Source organism: Nomascus leucogenys, chromosome 19 (genome assembly GCF_006542625.1).
Source record: "Nomascus leucogenys isolate Asia chromosome 19, Asia_NLE_v1, whole genome shotgun sequence".
In the NCBI taxonomy this organism is placed as follows: domain Eukaryota; kingdom Metazoa; phylum Chordata; class Mammalia; order Primates; family Hylobatidae; genus Nomascus; species Nomascus leucogenys.
In genome coordinates this window covers 70896898-70922609 of record NC_044399.1, presented here as the reverse complement: position 1 = coordinate 70922609, position 25712 = coordinate 70896898, and the positions used below count along the sequence as shown (strand labels likewise).

The 25712-nt window shown below is 52.5% G+C and overlaps 1 protein-coding gene across 7 annotated transcripts; it reads left to right on the top strand.

The window, feature by feature from the left end:
- The first annotated feature begins 1799 nt into the window (after window positions 1–1799).
- Window positions 1800–25087, top strand: LOC100597252 (solute carrier family 13 member 5). Of its 7 annotated transcripts, XM_030799815.1 has the most exons (13): window positions 1800–1904; window positions 2286–2402; window positions 2853–2981; window positions 3232–3368; window positions 5313–5491; window positions 6234–6402; window positions 8260–8382; window positions 13422–13637; window positions 15144–15244; window positions 16177–16295; window positions 18217–18378; window positions 21517–21654; window positions 22846–25087. In XM_030799815.1, the coding sequence occupies exons 2-13, from the start codon at window positions 2301–2303 to the stop codon at window positions 22975–22977; spliced, it is 1707 nt and encodes a 568-aa protein (XP_030655675.1). In that variant the 5' UTR covers window positions 1800–1904; window positions 2286–2300; the 3' UTR covers window positions 22978–25087. The 7 variants fall into 7 exon arrangements, with proteins under 7 accessions (XP_030655675.1, XP_030655680.1, XP_030655678.1 ...); XM_030799814.1 differs by lacking the exon at window positions 1800–1904 and having other exon boundaries at window positions 2154–2402; XM_030799816.1 differs by lacking the exon at window positions 1800–1904 and having other exon boundaries at window positions 2155–2402; window positions 2964–2981.
- Window positions 25088–25712: the final 625 nt, after the last annotated feature.

The window sequence follows — 25712 nt, the reverse complement described above, 5'->3', positions numbered from 1 at the left end:
GGGGGCCTGTCAGGGCGTTGGGGGGCAAGGGGAGGGAGAGCATTAGGACAAATACCTAATGCATGTAGGGCTTAAAACCTAGATGTCAGGTTGATAGGTGCAGCAAACCACCATGGCACATGTATACTTATGTAACAAACCTGCACGTTCCACACATGTATCCCAGAACTTAAAGTAAAATTTAAAAAAAAGAAAAAAGAAAAAAGAACTGAAGTTGTTTACTTGCTCTCATTCATGCAGCCCAGAGAAAAAGGTTTGAGTGCACACCCTGGATTAGGCACTGAGAAAGGCACTAACTGGACACGTGGTGATGAATAAAACAGACAGTAAATGGAAATTACATCATAATAATGTATCATATATTTTTAAATAGCTACAAGATATTTTAAATGTTCTCACCACAAAGAAATGACAAATACTTGGGCCAGACGTGGTGGCTCATGCCTGTAATCCCAGCACTTTGGGAGACCAAGGTGGGCGGATCACCTGAGGTCAGGAGTTCGAGACCAGCCTGGCTAACATGGTGAAACCCCGTTTCTACTAAAAATACAAAAAATTAGCCGGGCGTGGTGGTGCACACCTATAATTCCAGCTACTTGGGAGGGTGAGGCAGGAGATTCGCTTGAAACTGGGTGGCAGGAGTTGCAGTGAGCCGAGATTGCACCACTGCACTCAAGCCTGGGCGACAAGAGCAAAACTTTGTCTCAAACAAACAAAAAACAAAAACAAGAGAAATGATAAATATTTGAGTGATAAATATGGTCATTAGCCTGATTTGAACATGGCACAATTATACACACATTGAAAAATCATATGGTACCCCATAAATATAGACAATAATTTGTCAATTAAAAGTGAAATAACACTTAAAAAATAAAAAGTAAAAAGTGAAAATTACACCAATAAATATAAGAGGTACAAATTGTGCTAAGTGCCCTGGGGACAAGAGGAAAGGCGGGAAAACCCAGGGCTACATGAATGAGAGCTACCAAGGGAAGAGGACAGGAGGGAGGCAATTGCAGGAGGGGAATTGAGAGAATGCATGCCCTTGGGCGCAGGTCACAGGAAAGAACTCATGAGCTTGATTCAGGATGTGTTGAATTTTCGGGCCCGAGACACGTCCAGTCTGTGGAAGGTTGGACATACGGAAATCTGGGACTCTGGCATTGTGGCTGGGTTGAAGGCAGAGGACGGTAATCACTAAGGAGCAGGCTGTGGTTAAGCCACCAGCATGGATGAGACTCCCCGAAAGGAAGCTGCAGAATGAGAGGCAGGCAGAAGAGAGGAAAGAAGAAAATCACAGAGGTGGGGATGTCTTTGCACCCGTGTGTCTCCAGTGCCCAAAACGGGGCCTCGCGGAGAAGAGGTGCTCGGTACCTGTCTGTTGCCTGGCGGGCTGAATGAATACATGGGCGACTGTCTCAGTGTCGCCTTAGTTGTGTCCCTTCCTCTCTAGACCTCCGTTTCCCTCTGACCTGGGTCGGGCGGGCAGCTGCGGCTGCTGGGGCTCGGTGGGGCCCCTCCAAGACGCGCGTCCGCATCTGCCCGCCGGGCGTCTGCGGGGCGCAGTGTCCACTGGAGCGCGAGAGCCCCTGGAACCGCGGAGGACAGTGGCCTCGCTTCCCTGTGCGATCGCCCAGGAGCTCCGGGCGGGAGAGTGCGAGCGGGGAAAAAGGGTCCTGCACCTACAGTGGGGCGGACGTGGCGAGGAAGCCAGCGGGGACCGGGAAGTGAGGCCCCCGGTGCGGAGGGCGCTGGGCGTCGGGGGACACCTCTCGGAGAGACACGGTAGGGGCGGAAGTAAGGAGGTGGAAAGGAGAGGGAGATCGGGGAGATAGACCTGAGAGACCCAGAGGCCTGCGGAGATTTTCATCCGGGACCCTTCAGAGCCCAGGAAAGAGCAGGTGCGGACGCGGGAGGGCGCCTCACGCCAAAGCGGGCAGCACCAGTGACCAAAACACGCCCCGCTTGGCAACCCCGGGACGCACCTCTGCCCGGGCAGCGCAGGAGACGCTTGGAGAGCGCGAGATACTAGGGCCCAGCCTGCCCCTAGAGGGCTGGCCCGAAGCGTTGGAGTCCAAAGACGCCTCCCACCGCCGCCGGGTGGCAGAATTGGGGGCAGGCGCGTCCCACGGACCCGGAGGGGTGGCCCCGCGCCAGGGCCGCGGGGAGGCGCCCCCGTGCGGGGCGGAGTTGTCAACGCCCCCTCCCCAATCCCCGGGGACTGCGGCCCCTTCTTAAGCCCGCGGCGCCTCTAGCTGCCCCTCACTGGTCTCGCCCGCCAGTGTCCCTCCCGCGCGATGGCCTCTGCGCTGAGCTATGTCTCCAAGTTCAAGTCCTTCGTGATCTTGTTCGTCACCCCGCTCCTGCTGCTGCCACTCGTCATTCTGATGCCCGCCAAGGTCAGTTGCATCTCCAGGCAGCCCTTCGGACAGCCCTTCTTTTCTTTTCTTCCTTCTCCATCCCCCTTCCTCTCTTTCTTCTATGCCTTCCTCCTCCTTCTCCTTCTTTTTCCTTTTCTTCCTTGTCTTATTCTTATCTTTTCTTTTCAGAGGCAGCTGATCCAAGGTTTGAGAAGATGAAAGAACGTGCCTAGAACCACACAGTTGGGAAGGAGGGAGGCAGGGAGGAGGGGTGGGAATGGGGCAGGAATCCATTGAGGATAGATCCCTGGCCTGACCCGGGAAAGCTGTGCTGACCAGGGCTGGGGAACAGGATGACTTTGAGGGGAATCCCTCTGAGATCAGCACTGTGTCCACAATCCATGCCAGCCGCCGTCCGGAGTGTTCTGGGGGTGGGGAGAGTGAGGCGGCCACATGCCACACGCCGAGGCCTCAGGACTGTCTCTTCAGTTTGTCAGGTGTGCCTGCATCATCATCCTCATGGCCATTTACTGGTGCACAGAAGTCATCCCTCTGGCTGTCACCTCTCTCATGCCTGTCTTGCTTTTCCCACTCTTCCAGATTCTGGACTCCAAGCAGGTGAGCAGACCCAGGGGATCCTGGTGACTTTCTGGTTCTCCCCTTGTCTCTTTCTCTAGTCCCCACTGTGAGCCACACAGGCCTGGGGGTGACCGGAAAACCCTCAGTTGTGGATTCTCCCTGGCAGGGAGACGCCACTCAAGCCTGCCTTCCCACTCCAAGCTGTCCCTGAAGTCAGCATCTGGGGACTTGGGTGGCTCTAGGGTGTGGCAAGGGACAGTCCTGATGGGGCCTTCATGCCGCACTCCAGGTGTGTGTCCAGTACATGAAGGACACCAACATGCTGTTCCTGGGCGGCCTCATCATGGCCGTGGCTGTGGAGCGCTGGAACCTGCACAAGAGGATCGCCCTGCGCACGCTCCTCTGGGTGGGGGCCAAGCCTGCACAGTAATTACGCCTTCCCTCTCTTGCCACATGGCTCTGCATGAGCCCCAGGGCTGGAAGGGGGTGAAGGGTGGCACAGACCAGGCCACCCACTGGTGAGGGCTGGCCATGGGCTTACCTGGACTTGGCTGGGTGGGGTGCGTTATAGCTTTAGCTGGAGAGACCAGATGCATGCGTGGTGGTGGCACATGGTGAGCAGCAGTAAGTAAGGGTCTTCTGAATCCAGAGGAGGTGGGTCAGCAAGAGCCCTTGCAGGCTTGGAAGGCTTCCTGGGGGAGGCAGCTAGCTGCAGGGTTCCACAGGGAACAAATTGGATAGAGGCTGGATCAAGCTGTGTCTGATGGGGTAGGGGAAGCAGGCCAGAAGTGGCTCAACTACCCAGCTCATGGGGAAACAGAAAGGTCCTCTCTCCAAGCTGGAGCATCTATTCCCACTGCAAAGAAGCTTCTTAACTTATCTTCCCCGATATCACTCAGTACCCCAGCTTCTCTCTCCATTTCCAAGATCTCCCCTGCCAATCTAGCTAGCCACTTCCAGCTAAGCCATGGAGTCAATATAATCATGATCATAACCAGAATCAATCATGATCATAATGGGTATATTGAGTGTCTACAAGGCCGCAGGCATGATACCAGGAGCTTATTCATTGCCTCATTTAATTCTCACCACAACTCTGAGAGCTGAGTATTCTTCCTACCGCCCACATTCTGTGGATGAGGAATTGGAGGCAGAGAGGGATAAAGTGATTTGCTCATGGACGCACGGGGATCTTCTAAGACAACTCCATTCATGCAAACTCTCCCCCTCCTCCTAGCCTGGGTCCCAGGCTTTGTTTTTATGGGTCCATAATGTCTGCCTGTGTGGATGGCCGCTTGGGTCCTGATGCAGAACAGCTCCTAGGTCCCTTCTTCAGGCTCCTACCCCTGCCCCTGCTCCTGCCCCCAGGTGAACTAGGAGCCCTGAGGAGGAGCCTGGCTGCAGCCGGGCCCACACACTGAGAGTAGCCGAGCTCCTTCTGTCCCTAGCCTTGGACAGATGGTGCGCGTGGAGCCACAGAGCAGAGTCAGGCCCTGCCCTGCTCACAGCCTAAGGAGAGAACAGACATGGAAACAGGTGCTTTGAACCCAGCACAGCGATGATGAGAGTAGGGGGGAGGATTGAGAAGGGTCAGGCCAGCCCCACCTGGCGCACGCTGAGAGGGCGGTCCCAGAGGAAGAATGTTGTTTGAGCAGACTCTGAAGGACCCTGAGGAGTCTTCCTGACAGACGGCAGAGAAGGGAGCAGGGGCTATAAGCAAAGGGAGGGTTTTGTCTGAATACTGTTTGTGTGATAGTTCCACTGCAGCATGGAAGGGTCCAAGTGTATGTGCGGGGGCGGAGGGGAGATGGCGGGGGCGGAGTGGCAGCCGGGAGAAGAGTCACACTTTGCCAAGCTCCCTCCCCAGCTCACCCTACCCCTACTCTGCTTAGCCCTGCTGAACTTCTGAGAGGTGCGGCAGGGTTTGGGGGTGGGTGGGAATTTTCTAGCCAGAAGTGGGACGCTGGGGCTGCCTGCATGCAGGGGTATTCCAGCACACCCCAGGGCAAGCTCATATTGAGTTGGCACCATCTGGATACTGGGCTTCCCCTGCTAGATGGTGGGGCAGGGGTGCTCCTTAGAACCACGACTGGATCTGAGGCCTCTTGGTAACCCCAGAAGCAAGCAGAGTAGAAATTAGTCATGTGTGTGGGAGAGGCAGGAGGGAGAGAGGAATGGAGGAAGCAAAGAAGGGAAGGAGGGAGGGAGGGGAGGCTCTAAAACTGTCATCCCTATTCCAATATCCGATCTTGAATTGGCCTCAACACCTGTGCATCCCTGCAGGGGTGGACCCAGTCCCCACTTGCTCCCCAGAGAGTACGGGGGTGGGGTGGGGATTCTCTGGCTTTCCTCCCTGCCCCTCCTCTGCAGGCTGATGCTGGGCTTCATGGGCGTCACAGCCCTCCTGTCCATGTGGATCAGTAACACGGCAACCACAGCCATGATGGTGCCCATTGTGGAGGCCATATTGCAGCAGATGGAAGCCACGAGCGCAGCCACCGAGGCCGGCCTGGAGCTGGTGGACAAGGGCAAGGCCAATGAGCTGCCAGGTGAGCCCCTGGCCAGGGTACTGCCAGGCCACAACAGCAGACTTCCCCTCCCTCTGCTGGCAAATGCTTTGGCCACCTCCTTCTCCCTGTCTGCTTCCTGGAGCCCTCCTTTAAACATGCATAGAGAAAAAAAAAAATAGAAAATACTGTTGTCATAAGTTTTAGGAAGGGGATTATTGCATAAAAGTTGAATCCTTTAATAGAGCTTTGAACAAAGTCCCACCCTTGGTTCCCATCAGTTGCAGAAATCAGTGTGTTCACCTGATTATTCATTTGGGCATCTTTTGAGCACTTATGGGTGCCCCTCACTCCTTGCTACTCCTGCTCATCCTCAAGGAGGCCTTTTCTGACCTCCTCAAGCAGCTCAAATCCTTCCGCTCTCTGCTTCCATAGGTCTTGGCCTTGGTGTCCCATGCTTGCTTCCCTGCTAGGTGCCAAGCTCAGGGAAGGCAAATCAGCATCTGCATTGCTGTCTGCCATGTTCCCTTACCATCCCCAGCCCAGTGCAGTAGACTCAGGGTCTGTGGCTGACGGCCTGATTGCCAGACCCAGGGCAAGGTCCTGGGGCTTACAGAGAGGAATCGGGCACATCCCTGCCAACAACTCTTATGGAGCCCAGTGGGGCAGCTAAATCAGCAGAGCTGGGATTTCCTGATCCTCAGGTCAGCAGCAGAGTCAGGACCTGGGGCTGGGTGGGCAGCCCCCATGACCGGCTCAGCTAACAGCGCTGTGCCCACCACAGGGAGCCAAGTGATTTTTGAAGGCCCCACTCTGGGGCAGCGGGAGGACCGAGAGTGGAAGAGGTTGTGTAAGGCCATGACCCTGTGCATCTGCTACACGGCCACCATCGGGGGCACCGCCACCCTGACCGGGACGGGACCCAACGTGGTGCTCCTGGGCCAGATGAATGAGTGAGTCCTTGGTCACACCTTCTGGGGACAACAAAGTGGGTACTGGGGCTGGAGAGACCTGCCCACCGCTATCTCCTCCTCCGAAGAGTCCTGGAGCTCAGGGCAGCCAGACCTGGCCTGGGAGCCTGGCAGGGGTGGAAAGATGTGGCCCCATGCAGCCTCTGGGTCCTGGCACCGCTGTGCTCACACAGAAGCCATAGAGAGGATAGGGAGCTGGTGCCAGGGGAGCTAACATCCAAGTCTGCTTTCTGCTGTGACGCAAGACCCACCACCTCCCCTGGGCTCAGGGACTCTGGCTCAGAGAGGGAGTGTGGATTGAACTCTGAGCTAAAGGCATGGCAGATGACAATGTACTTCCAGACGCTGGGTCCTTGGTTGAAACTTGCAGAAAATAGACACCTCTAAAAGACTCCCCACCACTCCCTTGGCTCACTGCCTTTGGTGGCTAATGGTGATGGTCCCATGATAGCCGAGGTCTACAGATGGTATGAAGGGCTGGGATTGGGTCATTCACTGCCTCACTGCTTCGTTATAGTCCCCTTGTGAGGTGTCAGGTGAACCATGGGATGGTTTGGAACTTTCCAGCCTTGGCCACAAAGGGATGCAGGCCATGAGGACCCCATTTCTGTGCCTGGCCTTCTGCTGGGTGGGGCTGGGATCACAAGAGGGAGAGAAACCCGGGCCCTGCCGCGGGGTAGTCATGGTCTGTTGAGGGTGGCAAGATGCCTGGGGCTTCCAGGCACGTCTGGTAAATAAATGTACTAATTGAGGTATGTACTAATTGCAGTGGGCAGGAACAAAACTAAGGTGGCGCCATCCTTTGCAGACAGGAGCCTGGACAGGGGTGGGGAGGGCAGTGGGCGCAGGAGCTGGGAGGTGGAAAGGACAGGTCTGGAGCCTGGATGGGCAGAAACTTGAGGTTCAACAACCCGTTTGTTTTAATTTCGGGAGTGTTTTCTGTAATGATATCCTTCCAGTTCTCTGGCAACTTTCTTTGGGAAGAGCAGCCTGTCTGGGCTGAGTGGGGAAAGCTCTGTGCCTGCTTTGACACTCTTGAGCTAAAGGGGGCGCCCCCAGGGATGGGAGGCAGGGCCTGCGGCGGAAGTGACCCTCCTCCAGCCTCCACTCTGGGAAGCTTTTGAGATTTGCTTTGCTAAGTGGGAGGACCATGCAGAAACCCACAGGGTGAGATTGCTGAGGTCTCTGCAGATCCCCAAAGCTATCAGCCAAATTACATGCTTGTGTATAAAGGGTGTATTTTTTTTTTTTTTTTTTGAGACAAGTCTCGCTCTGTCGCCCAGGCTGGAATGCAGTGGCGCGATCTTGGCTCACTGCAACCTCTGCCTCCCGGGTTCAAGCGATTCTCCTGCTTCAGCCTCCCTATTAGCTGGGATTACAGGCGCCTGCCACCACGCCAGGTTAATTTTTGTATTTTTAGTGGAGACGGGGTTTCACCATGTTGTCCAGGCTAGTCTTAAACTCCTGACCTTGTGACCCACCTGCCTCGGCCTCCCAGAGTCCTGGAATTACAGGCGTGAGCCACTGCGCCCGGCCACAAAGTTGTATTTTTCTGAAGGGATGGGCCATAACTTTCACGAGACTCTTAGCAAGGCCTGGACACACAGAAGAGTCAGTGGGTCATTTCTCGGCCTTGTCTTGTGCTGTGGCCATGTTCTGAGGCTCCCACTCGATTAGGGGACAATGCTTGGCAATGGACTTGGTGGCTAGACCTCAGGAGGATGTGGCCCCCTGACAGGCCTGCCTCTCAGGGCCCACCTGCTGCTCCGCCCCCACGCACAGAGCCAGGCTGGCTCCCACCGCTCAGCATCTGAGGTGGGGGCGGGTGTCTTCTTGTAGGTTGTTTCCTGACAGCAAGAACCTCGTGAACTTTGCCTCCTGGTTTGCATTTGCCTTTCCCAACATGCTGGTAATGCTGCTGTTCGCCTGGCTGTGGCTCCAGTTTGTTTACATGAGATTCAAGTAAGTTTGTGCTGCTCACAGCCTAATTATGCCTAATTATGCCTCAAAGCTGCAGAAGAGCCTTCAGACTCAATAGGCAGGTTTACAAAGTCCTTCGTGTCTAGCCCTGATCTTTCTCCAGCCCTGTCTCCTGCTAGTCTGCCCTCCTGTTCCTTCGACCCCAGGCTGCTCACTGAGATTTGTGCACACGTGGTCCCCTCTTCCTGGAATGCCATTCTCTACCTTCCCACCTCCTCAGCCTTCAAGGCTAGTTCAAATGCTGCTTCCCTGACTTTTCCCCGCCCCCCATTCCATCTCTGAGCGGCCCCTGGGCATATCACAGTCCTGTCCTTTAGTATCTGCATTCAGGTTCCAGTGACTCTGAGTTCGTCCAGAGCCACTCGGATGCCGGGCACCCCGCACAGCTCCCAGCACAGGGAGGAAGAGCAGGCAGGTTAAAGCAATTAAAGATAAGCTGGTCCCCACGTGCCAGTTTGACATTGCTGGACGAGCTTCCTCTTCGCCGTGTGGGTCCATCAGGCCAGGTCACGGCAAACCTGTGACTTAGCTCTGAGCTGAGCGCATATACTCTATGCCTCAACGCACAGGGAGTTTAAGTCGAGTAAAACCAGCAGTGATTACGACTAAATCCGTCAAAACCCAGACATTTACTGAATACCTCTGCTGTTCCCAGAAGTGTACAGGTCCTAGAAAGCTTATCTTCCTGTTCCTAGCACACAGGCAAGTTCATCAGGGGTCACCTTTGATGGCTGCCAGAATTTGGACAGAAACCATGACCTGTGGCTGACAAATAGCTAAAAAAAAGTTATTGTTTTTCTAAAACACACAAATTGATCTGTGGTGCAAAGGTGATCAGGCCACACCAGGATAGAAAGTGCTCAGCTCTGAGTTAAGTGCATGTGCTCTGTGCCTCCATCCACGGGGAGTTCGAGGCAAGTCAAACCAGGGGAATGTGTGACCAGAGGGAAGAGACTGCAGGGCTCAGAGGCAGAAGTGCCCACAGAAACCTGTGATTTCGTGGGGAAAATAGGGAATTTTCCTAAGTTTTCTTCTGAAGGAGGAACTGTTTTCAAAACTCCCATTAAAAAGTTGCTATACAGGCCGGGTGCGATGGCTCACACCTGTAATCCCAACATTTTAGGAGGCCGAGGTGGGCAGATCACCTGAGGTCAGGAGTTTGTAACCAGCCTGGCCAACATGGTGAAACCCCGTCTCTACTAAAAATACAAAAATTAGCCGGACGTGGTAGCCTACACCTGTAATCCCAGCACTTTGGGAGGCCAAGGAGGGCAGATCGCCTGAGGTCAGGAGCTCAAGACCAGCCTGGACAACATGGTGAAACCCAATCTCTACTAAAAATACAAAAGTTAGCGGGGCATGGTGGCGCACGCCTGTAACCCCAGCTACTCGGGAGGCTGAGGCAGGAGAATTGCTTGAAGCTGGGAGGTGGAGGTTGCAGTGAGCCAAGATCATGCCACCGCACTCCAGCCTGGGCGACAGAGCAAGACTCTGTCTCAAAACAAAACAAAAAAAATGTTGCTGTACATATTCAAAACAGTCATAATAATGATAATAAGAATAACAATATTAATGATCATTGCCCAAACCCCACTCTGTCCTGCCTGTGGACGGGGCAGGGGAAAGTGTTCGCACGGCTGCCTGGCCACCCAGCTTGGCTTGGACAGTAGCTCTTTTTGCCCTGCCTCTTGAATCTGCACCATGGTCAAAATCCTGTTCATTTGCTCACATCCATCAGACAGGTCTCTCAGGAGATGGTCTTGAACCTGCTGCAGGTTAGCATCTGTGTCTCCTCATGGGGCAACAGAAATAATAATGACTGACATTTATTGAGTGCTCATCATGTGCCAGACACGATTTCGAGCGCTCTTTTTCTTTCTTTCTTTTCTTTTCTTTTCTTTTTTTTTTTTTTTTTTTTTTTTTTTGAGACAGAGTCTTGCTGTGTCACCCAGGCTGGAGTGCAGTGGTGCGATCTCGGCTCGCTGCAACCTCCACCACCTGGTTCAAGCAATTCCTCCCTGCCTCAGCCTCCAAAGTAGCTGGAATTACAGGCACCCACCACCACGCCTGGCTAATTTTTGTATTTTTTAGTAGAGACGGGGTTTTGCCATGTTGGCCAGGCTGGTCTTGAACTCCTAACCTCAGGTGATCCGCCCTCCTTGGCCTCCCAAAGTGCTGGCATGACAGACGTGAGCCACTTCGCCTGGCACAAGCACTCTTAAACTTAATTAATTTTCACAACAACCTGTGAGGTCGGCACTATTATTATTATTCCCAATTTACAGACAAGGCAACTGAGGCATGAAGAGGTTATGTGGTCAACACACGGGTGTGTAACGGGGAAGTAGGGGGACTGAGACTTGAACCCGGGCACTTTGGCTCCCACTGCGTGGCATCCCCTCTTGGGGAGACTGAGGGTTGCTACACTTAGTTGCCTCCAGTCCTAAGCATGACCAGGTGTCAGAAGCACTAGTTGGGGCTGGGGCTGCCCTAGAACCCCAAGGCCTACTGAGAAAGAGGAGGGAGATAGCGTGGTGCTGGGGCCACAAGGGCACCATCAGCTTCTTGTCTGGCCAGAGGCGGATGTCAGGCCTCTGAAGACTCACAGCCAAGAACCTTAAGCTGAGTCCGCCCAGCCTGGCATGGCCTTCGTCAGCTTTCATTGACTGGCAGGGGAGCCTGAGGGTGTCTGCAGCAGGGGGCTTCTGAGCATGCTCGTGGTGGGGTGTTTGGCTGCAGTCCAGTCCCATCCCTTCCCGACGGGCCACTCTAGTTTGGACACATGCAGTGTGGCTGGCCGGGGTAGCTCACAGGAGCTTTGTTTTGCTTCCAGATCTGGAAGGTAGAGGACAGCTTTTACATTCGGTTTGAGTGGTGGGAACAGCGCTCTGGCCCAGGCCACGTCCTGCCACAAACTAGGACCTGGTGGTCCCTGCCTGCCTTTGTGGCCTCAAGGACCTTCCCAGCTGAGGCCAGGGAGCGCCTGTCTCAGCGGCAGGAAGCAGCTCCACTGTCAGCTCTTGCTCTCACTTGAGTTCCTCATCTGAACCATCATGGAGAATGAGGTTAAGGTCTCGGCCTCTAGCCTAATCCAGAGAAACCGTCTTGCTGAGGAGCCCAGTGCGGCCTCCTAGGCTGTATCTAGCCAAAGGGGCCAGACCCCACCCCAGGACCACCAAGAACTACATGGGATATTGTTACTGCTTATACCTAACTGCCCCAACCAGGCTCACCTCCTGTAATAGCCATGAGGGTTCTTTGGGACCCCTGCCAGGGCAGAAGCACGCAAAGCTCAAGGATCTCTCCCCTCTCCTTGGCTCTGCAGCATATTCAGTCCAAGTTCACCATGGTGCATCATGGCGAAGGCTGTTCTGCTGCACAAGGACTCTGTGGTCCCCACCCCTGACCCTGACCTAGGCCCGTCACAGGCCAACTGGATCCATTTACTTGCATCTCATGCCAGCCTGGTCATCACCAGATGAAACTAACCCAGAGATGAGAGCAAAGCTGCTCAGCATGAGAGACTGAAGGCTTGGCGGTACCACTGTGGGGCACCAGCACTGGACAACTGCATACTCCATGCAGCCCCAGAGTCTGCAGCCACTGTGGTGTTGGGGATGAGCTGCCAGCACCAAATGCAGGCTCTGACTCCTGGGCCACTAGTAATACCAAGGTCACCCCTTATCCTGGAAAACTGAAGCCCCTGGCTGAGCCCCAGGGTCTCTAGGACAACAGGTGGCAGCAGATAGATGCTTGGTAGAGCACAGACTTTACCAAGCCAAGGGCGTGACAGCAGAGAGGTCCCGTCTTATACCAGCAGAGCCATCCCCATGCCCGATGTCTGGAGAGTGTCCCTAGCGGGTGACCCTCAGGACACACAGTCTTGCCCCATTGCCCAGCAGGGAGATCCTAGCCAGCTGTGCACACCTGAGATCCCATCAGTGTTGCCTCTTTTCTGACCCCTGAGCACCCCAGAAAGCTGTGACCTGATGTCCTGGTGTCCCTATGTTCCAGGCCAAGCCACCATCACACCAACACTTGGCCCTCACACTCTCCAAGGCTGTTCACATTCAGCACTGGCTTCAGGAATGAGCTTCTATTCCGTCAACCCCTGCCCTCCTATGATTATGTCTCACGGCCCCCGGAAGGGCTCTCACAAGGGAGGGCTCTCCAGGACAATACTCTTGGCCATGCCCACCCCTTCAAACCAACAGTGGCTGGAACTGGAATGTGTGAATGGAAACTTCAGCATACCTTGAGGCCTTAGTCCTGTGCACAGTGGCCCCAGTTATCCCCCCTCCAGAGCTGAGCTCCCCTCTACACCTCCTCCAAGAACCTCCTCTCCTCCCTGCCTCCTCATGCCAGCACCACCTTAGGGGAGGCCCTGCAGGACGTCCTGGACAATGGACACTGGTCCCAAGGGGCCCATCTAGGATGGGGGCGCCCATCCTGGCTGGCTTCCTTCCTGCCCTAGCCATGCCTGCTGCTAACCCCAGGGTCTCCTGGATCCCTAATCCTGCACCCGCAGCTCCAGGGAACGCAAGGACCCATTCTGCCCCTGACTAGCCCTGTCTGCCAGGGTTCATTCTCACTCCCTGCATCTCCCTGAGCCACCTTGGTGATGGGGGTTGGCATCCCAACACCATCGAAGGCAGCTCCAGCCTGGGGTGGAAGGAGGAAGACTTGGGAAGCATGCGAGGGAGCCCTGTTCCCACCTTGTGCAGGCTCCAGAACTTCTTATGGCCTTCCCCCAAGTGACCCTGGAGCAGCCAGTCTCCAGGTGGCTGGGCACCTGCCGAGACCCTCTAGCCTCTCTACAGAGATTTTCCCTACTACATTCTGGGATGGAAGAACAGGAGGGGGAAAGAGGCAGGAAGGGCCTTTCTTCAGGCCCCATAGCAGGCGAGGACAGCATTATGTGTCTTTTTGCTACATTCTGCTGTAGAACATTTAGGCTCCATCTGACCAGCACCTGAGCCAACCAGTCTGCCCTGCCCTTCTCTCATCTTTGCATTCTCCAGTTTTAAAAAGTCCTGGGGCTGTGGGCTAGAGAGCAAGAAAAACGAGAAGGCTGCCCTCAAGGTGCTGCAGGAGGAGTACCAGAAGCTGGGACCCTGGTCCTTTGCGGAGATCAATGTCTTGATCTGCTTCCTCCTGCTGATCGTCCTGTGGTTCTCCCGAGACCCCGGCTTCATGCCCGGCTGGCTGACTGTCGCCTGGATGGAGGGTGAGACAAAGTAAGTCTTTGATTCAATAGAAATCACTGGCTTAGGGCCAGGCACGTTGGCTCACACCTGTAATCCCAGCACTTTGGGAGGCTGAGGTGGGTGGGTCACCTGAGGTCAGGAGATCGAGACCATCCTGGCCAACACGGTGAAACCCTGTCTCTACTAAAAATACAAAAAGTTAGCCGGGCATGGTGGCACACACCTGTAGTCCCAGCTACTCGGGAGGCTGAGGCAGGAGAATCACTTGAACCCAGGAGGCAGAGGTTGCAGTGAGCCGAGATCACGCCACTGCACTCCAGCCTGGGCGACATAGGGAGACTCCGTCTCAAAAAAAAAAGAAAGAAAGACACCGCTGGCTTAGTGCACTGGTGCCTAAATGCTGCTGTTCTCGGCTACAGGTGGCAAGAGGAATGTGGGCCAGGCACTCGTGCTTGGTCAAGCCTTCTCCTTTTTTGGGAGCTGGTTTCAGAGAGCATTCTGTTGGTTTCATGACTCATTTTTGTTTTCTGACCAAGCTTCACAATAAGACCCTAAATGTGTTCCTGTGGTATCTTCTCCTCCCTGAGTAGGCTGAGCGGAAAATCCTTGGCCAGGCAGGGTGGCCACAGCTGTGATGAGAGAGATTTCCTGGGCTAGGTTTCCAAATCTCTGCTCTGCCATCTTCCCTTTCTCATCTTCACATCTGGTCAAATCCCTCCAAAGGCACACATCTAGGGAGCTTCATAGACAGAGACTTGGCAAAGGGGGTACATGTAGTTTCTCTCCTGGCTAAGACGTTGTCAGCATGGAAGAAAGGATGAGAAATGTATACATCCTAGAAAAGGCAGAAGATGCGGGCAGGGAGATGCTGCCTATGACGGCCATTTCGTTTTGAAGGTCGGCTTAGGTCAGCACCAAAGTCCTCATGGTCACCCTGGTGAACCCAGAATTCTAGAGAACCTGGTCAAGAAGAGGTCCTGAAATACACCTATGGAGAATGCACGCTGAGAGGGGGAAGTAGGCTGCTTAGGATCACCCAAAGTTGGTGGTCAAGACTGTGGGCATCTTGATTTCTAGCCAGGATTCAGTCTACCACACCACTCTTATTTTTTTATTTTTTTGAGACAGAGTCTCACACTGTCACCCAGGCTGGAGTGCAATGACACGATCTCAACTCACTGCAACCTCCTCCTCCCAGCAATTCTCCTGCCTCAGCCTCCCGAGTAGCTGGGATTACAGGCACCTGCCACCATGTCTGGCTAATTTTTTGTATTTTTAGTAGAGACGGGGTTTCACTACGTTGGCCAGGCTGGTTTTGAACTCCTGACCTCGTGATCCGCCCGCCTCAGCCTCCCAAAGTGCTGGGATTACAAGAGTGAGCCACCGCACCCGGCCACCACTCTTGGCCTTGACTTTTAGGGCTATGTGAGCCTGTTTCTTTGCACAGGAGCATTTGGACACAGAAATGCCAGAGTTGGGATGGGTTTGTTGAGTGACTGTCTCTGCAGCAGATGAGCTGTGCTTTTGCCCACCTAGGTATGTCTCCGATGCCACTGTGGCCATCTTAGTGGCCATGCTGCTATTCATTGTGCCTTCACAGAAGCCCAAGTTTAACTTCCGCAGCCAGACTGAGGAAGGTAAGTCTCCTGTTCTGATCACCCAGTCATCAGGACTGGAACCCTGGAAGCAAAGGGTCACTATGGGATGCCCTGGGCCCTAGAGAGAGAAAATCCCATCACATCCAAGAGGATTGGCTACAAAAGCCTGGGAAACAGTGGCTTTCAAGCCGCCGGTGGTATTATTCAGTGCAAAATCTCTTTTTTGCTTTTTAACATTTGAATTTAACATTTGAAATTTTATTTATATTACAACAGGAACAGAAAATGTTTCAAATTTTCCATAACACTGACTTCCATTCGGCAATTTTTTGTTTTCTCTCTTCCTCCCAGTCTTTGCTAATATGCTTATATATTACATTATAATCAGAACACACACAGTTCGAATCCTATTTCTTTGTGGTTTCTTCTTCCACTTTTGATTGATATTACACTATAAACATTTCCCACTATTGCTAGTCTTCAAATACATTTTCTCTAATAATGGCATTATATTGCACTGAGGGGTTGTAATCATTCTCCTGTTGTAGAACATTTTGGCTGTTCTGAATTTTTTATTTCCATAAATTAATGTTTTCTTGCATATAGCTTTTCCTTTAAGGGTATTTTTTCTTTAGGATAAACTTCTAGGAGTAATATTGCTGGGGTGATAGAATATAAAGTCTTAATGGCCCTTAAAATGTATGGCCAAATTGCTTTTCAAAAGGTTGTACCAATTTATGATGCTGTTGGCAGTGTGTGTAATAGTTTGACCATATCCTCGCCAGCAATGTATATATTATTGTAAACTTCAGCTAATTTATAGGTGGGAGATGGTACCTCATTGTCCTTACTGGCTTTATTCCCCCTTGATTAGATTTCTTTTGTCTTCTAATGCTGCTCTGGGGTGTGGGGGTGTGTGTGTGTATGTGTGGGGTGTGTGTGTGTGTGTGTGTGTGTATTTTTCTTCCCAGAAAGGAAAACTCCATTTTATCCACCTCCCCTGCTGGATTGGAAGGTAACCCAGGAGAAAGTGCCCTGGGGCATCGTGCTGCTACTAGGGGGCGGATTTGCTCTGGCTAAAGGATCCGAGGTAACTTCTCCAGCCACAGGCTGCCCAGAGCCCTCTTCTTCGTCAATAGGGTGGCGTTTCTCCACCCTTCCATCCCTGGGCTTGTGTGTTTCTGTGCCTGCATCCTTCATATAACCGCACATTCCTTGAGGACATGGACTCTGTCTTATCATCTAGGAACTCTACACCACACATAGGGCTTGGAAGACAGAAAGTAACCTTTGAGCGATTGCAGGAATGAGTGAATGAGTGACTGTGGTTAGCCAAGAGAGGCAGAGGACACTGTCAGGTACCCTCTGGGGCTTGATCATAATAATCTCTGCTTTGATTTGTCTGAGGGAAATCTTTCTTTCCAGTCCTTGTCAATATTGTTTGCTATTACCTTTGGTCCTTCTACTGGCTACTTAACATGGTAGCTACTTCAAAATTTTTCTTTAGCTAAGTATGTAGCAGCGTAGGAGGAGAGGAACATGTTAGAAAACACACAAAAATATAACTTTCTCTACCTCCCTCTTTCCCTCCCCGGGAAGAAATGAGCCAGAGGGAGGGATGAGCCAGCTTACTGCTGCTGTCCTCCAATCAACCGTCTACCCACCCAGCCATCCAGGAGTGTAATACACAGACTTGGTCTTGTTATTGCTGTTTCTTCAATATCTAGGACACAGCCTGGTGTCTAGTGGGTGCTAAGTTTTTGCGGAGGTGAACAAATCCATCCATCTAGTCACCTCTAGATCCATCATCCATTCATCCATCCATCCATCCATCCATCCATCCATCATTCCTATTATGTCCCTAGTGTTGGGCCAGGCACAGAGATTACAGAGGAGATTGAGATACAGTCCCTGTTCGTGACAGACTTCACAGACTACGGAGGGGCACGTATATGAAAGGGCATTTCAGGAAGTAGCACACAAGCAAGGGAAAAATGTGAGGTATTTAGCTGCGGAGAAGTAGAAGATGAGGCTGGTGAGTCTACCAGAAGCCACTTCTCTGAGGGCCCCAAGATAGGGGGGTGTGGACTTGATGGTGAAGGCAGTAGCCAGCCACTGAAGGACTGAGGCCAGGGGGTGAGTTGGTCAGATCTGCACGTGAGGAAATCACTCTGATGTCTGGAGTGGGGGCCTGGGCTGGGCAGGGCTTGGAGGAGAACTAGCTGAGACTCTGCAGCCTACATCTCACTCAGGCTCAGAACTTTGGACTCTGTGGACATTCTCTCCTCCTCTGGCCCCCAGCTCAGCACAGTCTCCGGCTTTACTTCGGACTCAGACTATTCCTGCTCAGGCTTCGTTGCTGACTTCTCCTCTGTTCTCCCTGAGACAGGAGTGTCTGCCCAGCCTCTGTCCTTGGTCTCTCCTCTTTTTACACTTCATTCTCTCCCTGGACAATCTCTTCTCAGCCCAAAGCCCTAAATCTAAACCCTCAATTTCTGGTCGAAATCATTCTCCTGAGCTTCCAAAACTGTGGAGGACTGAAGAGGAGGAGATGGATGGGAGACGTTTGGGTGACTTGGTGACTGACTGGGTATAAGGAAGGAGGGGAACAGAGACCGGCAGCGTGACTCCCAGCCTACTGGGCTGGATGGCTGGTGGACAGTGGGTCCACTCACCAAACTGGGAGGCCCAGAGAGAGAAGCAGATTCTGGGCTATGGAGGATGAATGCAGGGTGGAGCATGTTGAGTCTATTGTGCTCTTGGGACATCTGGGTAGACATTTCCAGAAGGCGTATGGGTATGTAAATCCACATAGCAGGCCAGCTGGCTGGAAATACAGATTTAGGAGACAGCAGAGTGAGGACGGGGGTGAAAATGGTGGGAATGGATGAGGTCACCTATGAGGTGTAGAGAGAGAGGGTCGGGAGGGGAGGATGGGCCAAGTTTGCTCTGGCCCTGAAGGAACTGCAAGCTGGGAGCCCTGAGATGACTGCCCTCCTGGTGCTTCCCAGGCCTCGGGGCTGTCCGTGTGGATGGGGAAGCAGATGGAGCCCTTGCACACAGTGTCGCCGGCAGCCATCACCTTGATCTTGTCCTTGCTTGTTGCCGTGTTTACTGAGAGCACAAGCAACGTGGCCACCACCACCTTGTTCCTGCCCATCTTTGCCTCCATGGTAAGTAACCCGATGGTGGGGAGGGGCCCTTCCATTTCACAGGAACACATGGCCATGTTGTGGGTCCCTGACGAGGCAGCGATATCCAGGCCAGAGTCAGACCAGGCTTTGAAGACCCAGGTCTGACTGTGACGTGGATTTGTGGACCCTGGATGCCTCTGCCCCTGAGGCCTCCGCTGCTTTGCCACTCCTCTTTGTACCCCTCGTGCTGACCAAAGCACCAACCATGGACCAAGTGCTCAAGTTTATTTTATAAATCGAATTGGATTATTTTTCAAGCTGGTGAGACAGGACTTGGGCTAAGGAGGAGCAGGCCAGTGCCGTGGTCGCTGAGCATGTAGCACAGGTGTGCAGGAGGACCGCAGACCAGGAGCACCACTGGCTGGAAACCCCAGGAAGAGGCCTTGGAGGAGTGGGGCCTTGGGAGTAGGTAGGAAGGGAGAGAGAATTCTGGGAAGATGGAGCAGCGCAAGTAAAGGCAATGGTGCACATGACTGAGGAGTCCTGGAAGCCTTGCTTGGTGAGCACAGGGATAAAGGATCCCGGGGAGTTGAGAGAGGTAGCTGTTGTTTGTGGGAAAAGCTGCTGAGTGCCAGGCTAAAGCATTCTGTTCTGTGGACAAGCATGTTTTTGAGATGGGATTGAGAAGAAAGCAGAGCTTACAGGAAAATCAGTGGCTATGGTTTTTTTGTTTGTTTGTTTGTTTGCATTTCCTTCTGTCATCCATTGCAAAGACGTACCAGCTTCAGGGTAGTATGGAAAGATCCCTGGTCTCGCAGTCAGAAGACCCGAGTTCAAGATGAGGGATCTCTGAACATGGCCCTTCAGTTCTTTCCTCCAAGAGCTGTGCTGATGGCCAAGTAAGATGAGGGCTGTGAAAAGCCTCTGTAGACTGCAAAATGAGCATGGGAGAGGCTGTCATTATTCTGGAATTGGGAGACAGATTTACAGAGGGCCTGAACACTGGATTGAAGGTGGTGAATTTCCATTCGGCTGCCTGGGCGTCTTCATGTATAAAAAGCAAACCTAAGTGGTTTTTTTCTCTTCCAAGTGAAGATGAAAGTGTTAAACATAGCAAGGAGGTGAAAGTGTTCAAAATAGCAAAGTGGCCTGTCTCCTCTTCTCCTAAGCAGACTGTCCAAATAGACGCCCAGTAGGAGGAGCACCTTTTGATACTGGGCACGTGGTGGTGATGCTTCCTCTCTCCTAGCACAGGCCCTGGCTTTGTCATCTCCAGCCCTAACTGGGAGCACTGAGGGTCCCAACCAGGAAAATGCAAGCCCTAACGGGCTCTTTGAAAACAAGCTTTTCTAGAATCAGGAACCCCAAGTAAAATATCCCCCCCATTATCTCCAAGGCCCATCACACTCTTGTCTCACGCCCACCTGTGCGAAAGGAAAAGGTGATGGTCATTGAGCTGGGCTGCAGAGGAGTGTGAGGTGCAGACACCTTGAGGTACCCACAGCCAGGAAAATGAGGCTGGTGGGGGAGAGGCGCCAGGGAAGAGCTGCGCCCCTGCCTGGGACCCCTCAGTGATTCCCAGGGGGCGTGGGAGTTGGTGCAGTCATTTCAGAGGGCTGTTTACCGACAGAAACCATAACATTAAACCTGCTCAGATGCCTTGACTCAGCAATTTGATGTCTGGGAATATATCTTAGGAAAATAATCAGAGATGCCTACCAACATATGTTATGATGATGTGTGACAGAATTATTATACAAATATATACATAGTAACAGGGGGTTTGCTGAAATAAATTATCATATATTCATATAATATGACACTATCAGGCCATTAAAAATCACAGTTTCAAAGAGTAATAAAATGGGAACATGCTCATAGCATAGTTTTTTTTAAATTGCAGATGGTATATGGCTAAAAATGTCTAATAATGCAAAGATGTATACAGACCTTAATCCTCTAGCCTCCTCCCTAGAGATGACCTCTGTTATTAATTTCTCAGGTATCTTTCTGGATATTTTACACACACACACACACATTTTTTTTAAATAAAGGGTATCATTCTATAGTCATTACACATCTTAATTTCTTTTTTGAGACAGAGTTTCACTCGTCACCCAGGCTGGAGTGCAGTGGTGTGATCTCGGCTCACTGCAACCTCCACCTCCCGGGTTCAAGCAATTCTCCTGCCTCAGCCTCCCAAGTAGCTGGGATTACACCTTGCCCAGATAATTTTTGTATTTTTAGTAGAGATGGGGTTTCACCACATTGGTCAGGCTGGTCTCGAACTCCTGACCTCAGGTCATCCGCCTGCCTCGGCCTCCCAAAGTGCTGGGATTACAGGTGTGAGCCACCGCACCTGGCCATACATCCTAATTTTAAAAAAATCCAACCGTAGGTCTTGGAGATCTTTCCTTATTAGTAAAGAATTATCCAATTCTTTACAGCTGTATATTATTCCATCATTTGTATGTATCATATTTAACCATCCTGCTATTAATGACCATTGAATTGGCTTCCTGTATTTTGCCATTACATTGTTGCAACAAACATGCTTGCATGTGTCTGCCCTCATGCACATGTAAATCTGCATGATACATGGTTGATTTGATAGATTTTAGGAATGACATCATTCATTCATGCACTCAGCAAATAGTTCATGAGTGCCTACTCTCTGATAGGTGCTGTTAGATGTGGCTAAATTTTAAAGTGTAGAATTTAAAAGGTGGCTACCAAATTCCATGTGCAAAATGACTCCACGCATGTAGAAAAACACACACATCCACAGATTTATATGCAGGAGAGAAGATGTGGTCCCTGGCCTCTAGGCTCTCTCAGTCTGTGGCAGGACAGACAGACATGTGCACGTGGCACTGTGAGGTTGAGCACAGTCTAAAGTACTCAGCATGGTCTCTGGCACATAGTAGGTGCCCAGGAAATACATGTTGAATGAATTGAGGGGGTAAGGCCTTCCAGGGCAGGTAGCCTCTGAGCTCAGCCTTCAGTGTTCCGTAGGTGGAATTATCTGCCAGAGACGTGGCAAAAGGGAGAGGAACCAAGACAGAGGCACAGAGGTTCAAACGTACCCGGCACATTCAGAGAATCCTTTTCAGAATCACGTCCCCAAGAGCTTCTGTGTTCTGTATGGTGATGTTGCAGTGCTGTGTTTTTCCGCAGTCTCGCTCCATCGGCCTCAATCCGCTGTACGTCATGCTGCCCTGTACCCTGAGTGCCTCCTTTGCCTTCATGTTGCCTGTGGCCACCCCTCCGAATGCCATCGTGTTCACCTACGGGCACCTCAAGGTTGCTGACATGGTAACACAGCTGTTTTTATTTACTCCCGTCGGACTATAATGCTGTTGTCGTAAGGGAGCCCCATTTGTGAATGACAGAGTTTCAAAACGATGTCATATGACTTGGGAATACCACGGAACATCCAGCCCCGCGGCCATTGTTGACATTTATAATGCAGCTTTTCTTCTTTTTTTAGGATGATCTCAAACCTCACACACTGTTCTTTCTCTGAGGTGGGTTATAGACTCTCCCACCTGGAGAAGCCTGTGCAGGCACCAGGGGAGTCCTTGGAAGGGGTGAAGGTGGGGCTGAGGGACTCACATGGCCAAGGATGAACTTGACAAATTAGCAAGAACCATGAAGATAGGCAGGGCAGGCTTAGGCAGCAGGGGGATGCTAATGACAGTCACAGAGATTCGTAGGGGTGTCTGAAGAGGTAGAAGCAGGGAGAGGAGGAGGGAGACCACTGCCTGGGAGTAGACGATGCCTTGGAAACAAATGTAGTCAGAGGAAGAACTCTTCATTGGCTCTGTCACCTTTGCTGGGAGAAGGGCAGCTTTGCAGCTCTGGGCTGGGAAAGGGGCAAGTGTGTGAGCCCAGGAGGCCAGAAATGTACCTGGGACCAATTGGGTGTTCGTTATCTCAGAGCCTCTGCTGGATATCTCGGGGACTCCATGGAGCATTTTCATAAAAAGGGTGGGTCCCAGAAACCATGGACTGCAAACTTGATTCCAATCCCCAGTAAAATATCTACAACAGGCTAGTGAAGCAATGGTTAGTGACCATGAGGGAAGATTGCAGAGCAGGCATCAGAAAGAGCCTGAGGAGGTCCACGGGGAAGCTGGCACGTCCTTGTAGGATGGTTAAGGCACTGGGGTGAGCAATGAACCTGGGCTCACACACTGGGCTGTGTCACCGTTTCCCTGAATGGCCTAAGCTGTTGCCTCCTGTCACCTCTCTGAGGTCATTTTCCAAATGCTCACGGGCATAGAGAACCCATCCATTCTGCCTACTTCCCAGGGATGCCTTGAGCACTGAGGATACCTGGGGGACATGAAGTCACGCTGTCCTGGGGTTGGGGACACCTAGCCAGGGACAGAGCATGGCACAGGGACATCGAGGCCCAGTGAGCCAACCCTTTGTCCTCGTCTCTGAGAACGCTAGTTCCCAGCAGGCCTCAGGGTGCTGACTCTGATACTTTCTCTTTTCCAGGTGAAAACAGGAGTCATAATGAACATAATTGGAGTCTTCTGTGTGTTTTTGGCTGTCAACACCTGGGGACGGGCCATATTTGACTTGGATCATTTCCCTGACTGGGCTAATGTGACACATATTGAGACTTAGGAAGAGCCACAAGACCATGCACACAGCCCTTACCCTCCTCAGGACTACCGAACCTTCTGGCACACTTTGTAGAGAGTTTTGGGGTTCACACCCCAAAATGACCCAACGATGTTCACACACCCCCAAAATCCAGCCAATGGGCCACCTCTTCCTCCAGGCCCAGATGCAGAGATGGTCATGGGCAGCTGGAGGGCAGGCTCGGAAATGAAGGGAACCCCTCAGTGGGCTGCTGGACCCATCTTTCCCAAGCCTTGCCATTATCTCTGTGAGGGAGGCCAGGTAGCCGAGGAATCGGGATGCAGGCTCCGGTACCCGCTCTGCCTCAGGCATCCCCCACACGGGGCTCTGGTTTTCACTCGCTTCGTCCTAGGTAGTTTAAATGGGAATCAGATCCCCTGGCTGACAGCTAAGACAACCACCTACCAGTGCCCATGTCCCTTCCAGCTCACCTTGAGCAGCCTCAGATCATCTCTGTCACTCTGGAAGGGACACCCCAGCCGGGGATGGAATGCCTGGTCTTGAGCAGCCTCCCACTGCTGGAGTGAGAGTGGGAATCAGAGCCTCCTGAAGCCTCTGGGAACTCCTCCTGTGGCCACAACCAAAGGATGAGGAATCTGAGTTGCCAACTCCAGGATGACACCTGGCTTCCCACCCACAGTGCACCACAGGCCGACCTACTCCCTTCATCACTTAGTTCTGTTTAAATCGACTGGCCCCCTGTCCCACCTCTCCAGTGAGCCTCCTTTAACTCCTTGGTCCCCTGTTTTCTGGGCCAACATTTACCAAGACGCCCTGGCTGGCACCCTCTGGGGTCCCCCTTTTCTCCCAGGCAAGTCATCTTTTCTGGGAGATGCTTCCCCTGCCATCCCCAGATAGCTAGGATCACACTCCACACTCCAAGTATGGGCAGTGATGGCGCTCTGGGGGCCACAGTGGGCCATCTAGGTCCTCCCTCGCCTGAGGCCCAGAGTGGACACAGCTGTTAACTTCCACTGGCTATGCCACTTCAGAGTCTTTCATGCCAGCGTTTGAACTCCTCTGGGGAAAATCTTCCCTGCGTTGACTGGCCTTCACAGCCATGGCTGGTGACAACAGAGGATCGTTGAGAATGAGCAGTGCTTGGTGATCTCTCAGCAAACAACCCCTGCCCGTGGGCCAATCTACTTGAAGTTACTTGGACAAAGACCCCAAAGTGGGGCAACAACTCCAGAGTGGCTGTGGGAATCTTCAGAACTCCCCTGTAAGAGACAGACACGAGAGACAAGTCCCCCACAAGTCCATCTTATTTCCCTCTTGTGCTTCTCTGGAAGAGAGGCAGCAGCAAAGAGATGAGCTCCTGGATGGCATTTTCCAGGGCAGGAGAAAGTATGAGAGCCTCAGGAAACCCCATCAAGGACTGAGTATGTGTCTGGTTCCTTGGGTGGGACGATTCCTGACCACACTGTCCAGCTCTTGCTCTCATTAAATGCTCTGTCTCCCATGGAAAGCTCCACTGTGCTGCTGACTTGTCTCTGGTTTTCTGCAGTGTGGGGAGCCCAGGGAGGCGGGTGAATGAACAGTTACGCCCTGCCCACCTACTGGGTGCCAGGCCTTCCTGTCCCTGTTGCATCCACTAGTTATCTCGTTCGATCTTTGCAGCAACCCTGTGAGATAGCAAGGTGTTATTATCCTCCTTTGTCTTTCAAAAAAAAAGTGAGGCTCAGAGAGGCCAAGGGAAGTGTCCAAAGTCACACATCAAGTTACTGGCAGTTACAGTTCCAACCAAGAGCTTCCAACTCCATAACCCCTGCTCCTTCTGCTAGCCATGAAGGGCTTTGGCCTTGTGGGGCTTGTACGGAAAGGTGAGCAGCCAAGAGCAAGTCCATCCAAGGGAAGATCTCCAAACATGAGTCCCTGTCTGTTGCCTCCCCTGAGATAGGCACAGGACAAGTGATCAATGAGACAGGGTGGTCCTTGCCCTAAGAAGCAAAGTGTTTGGTTGGGAGGGAAGTAGGGAAAAGGCTGCCACCTCCCCCCGCCAGGGTACAACTGCTGGCTTCCTTCCTCCCCAGCTCTCTATCACTGCCCTCTGTGCCGCTGCTGTTGACTGGCCTGCCCCAGCAGACTGAGGGCTCTGACTGCCCACCGAGTCTAGTGTCAGCATTATGGCTGGCCCAGAGCAGGCTATACAGTTACTATGTGGATAAATAAATGATTGGACAGTGCAGTCAATTAGGTGCAAACTGTTGGTAGTAGGCAAGGTCAATGAAGGTCATCCAAGGTGGGCAGTGAAGGATGAGTACAATGGCCAGGGGTACTGGGGGAGGAACTGGTGGGTGGGTGGAGGACTCTTCCAGACACCAGTGGTTGACGGCTGACAAAAAGCTAGGTGGAGGGCTTCCAGAGTGCCGAGCTCCCACCTGAAGAGGCTGACCAGAGGCCAATCCTAAACAACTCTAGGAGTTGGCTGGAATTGCACTAAGGTGTATGGCCTCCCCAACCAAACGCTTTGCTTCTTAGGGCAAGGACCACCCTGTCTCATTGATCACTGTCCTGAGCCTATCTCAGGGGAGGCAACAGAGAGGGACGCATATTCAGAGATCTTCCCTTGGCATGACTTGCTCTTGGCCACTTACCTTTCCCTACAAGCCCTATGAGGCCAAGGCCCTTCATGGCTAGCACAAGGAGCAGTGGGCATGGAGTTGGAAGATCTGGGTTGGAACGGTAACTGCCACTAACTCGATGTGTGATTCTGA

What these genes read in the sequence shown, in the direction of transcription:
- LOC100597252 (XM_030799815.1), top strand. Translation starts at nt 2,301, where the DNA reads ATGGCCTCTGCGCTGAGCTATGTCTCCAAGTTCAAGTCCTTCGTGATC. An exon ending in AGATTCTGGACTCCAAGCAG is followed by an intron (nt 2,982 to 3,231) that starts GTGAGCAGACCC and finishes GCCGCACTCCAG; the next exon opens with GTGTGTGTCCAGTACATGAA. An exon ending in TTTGTTTACATGAGATTCAA is followed by an intron (nt 8,383 to 13,421) that starts GTAAGTTTGTGC and finishes TGCATTCTCCAG; the next exon opens with TTTTAAAAAGTCCTGGGGCT.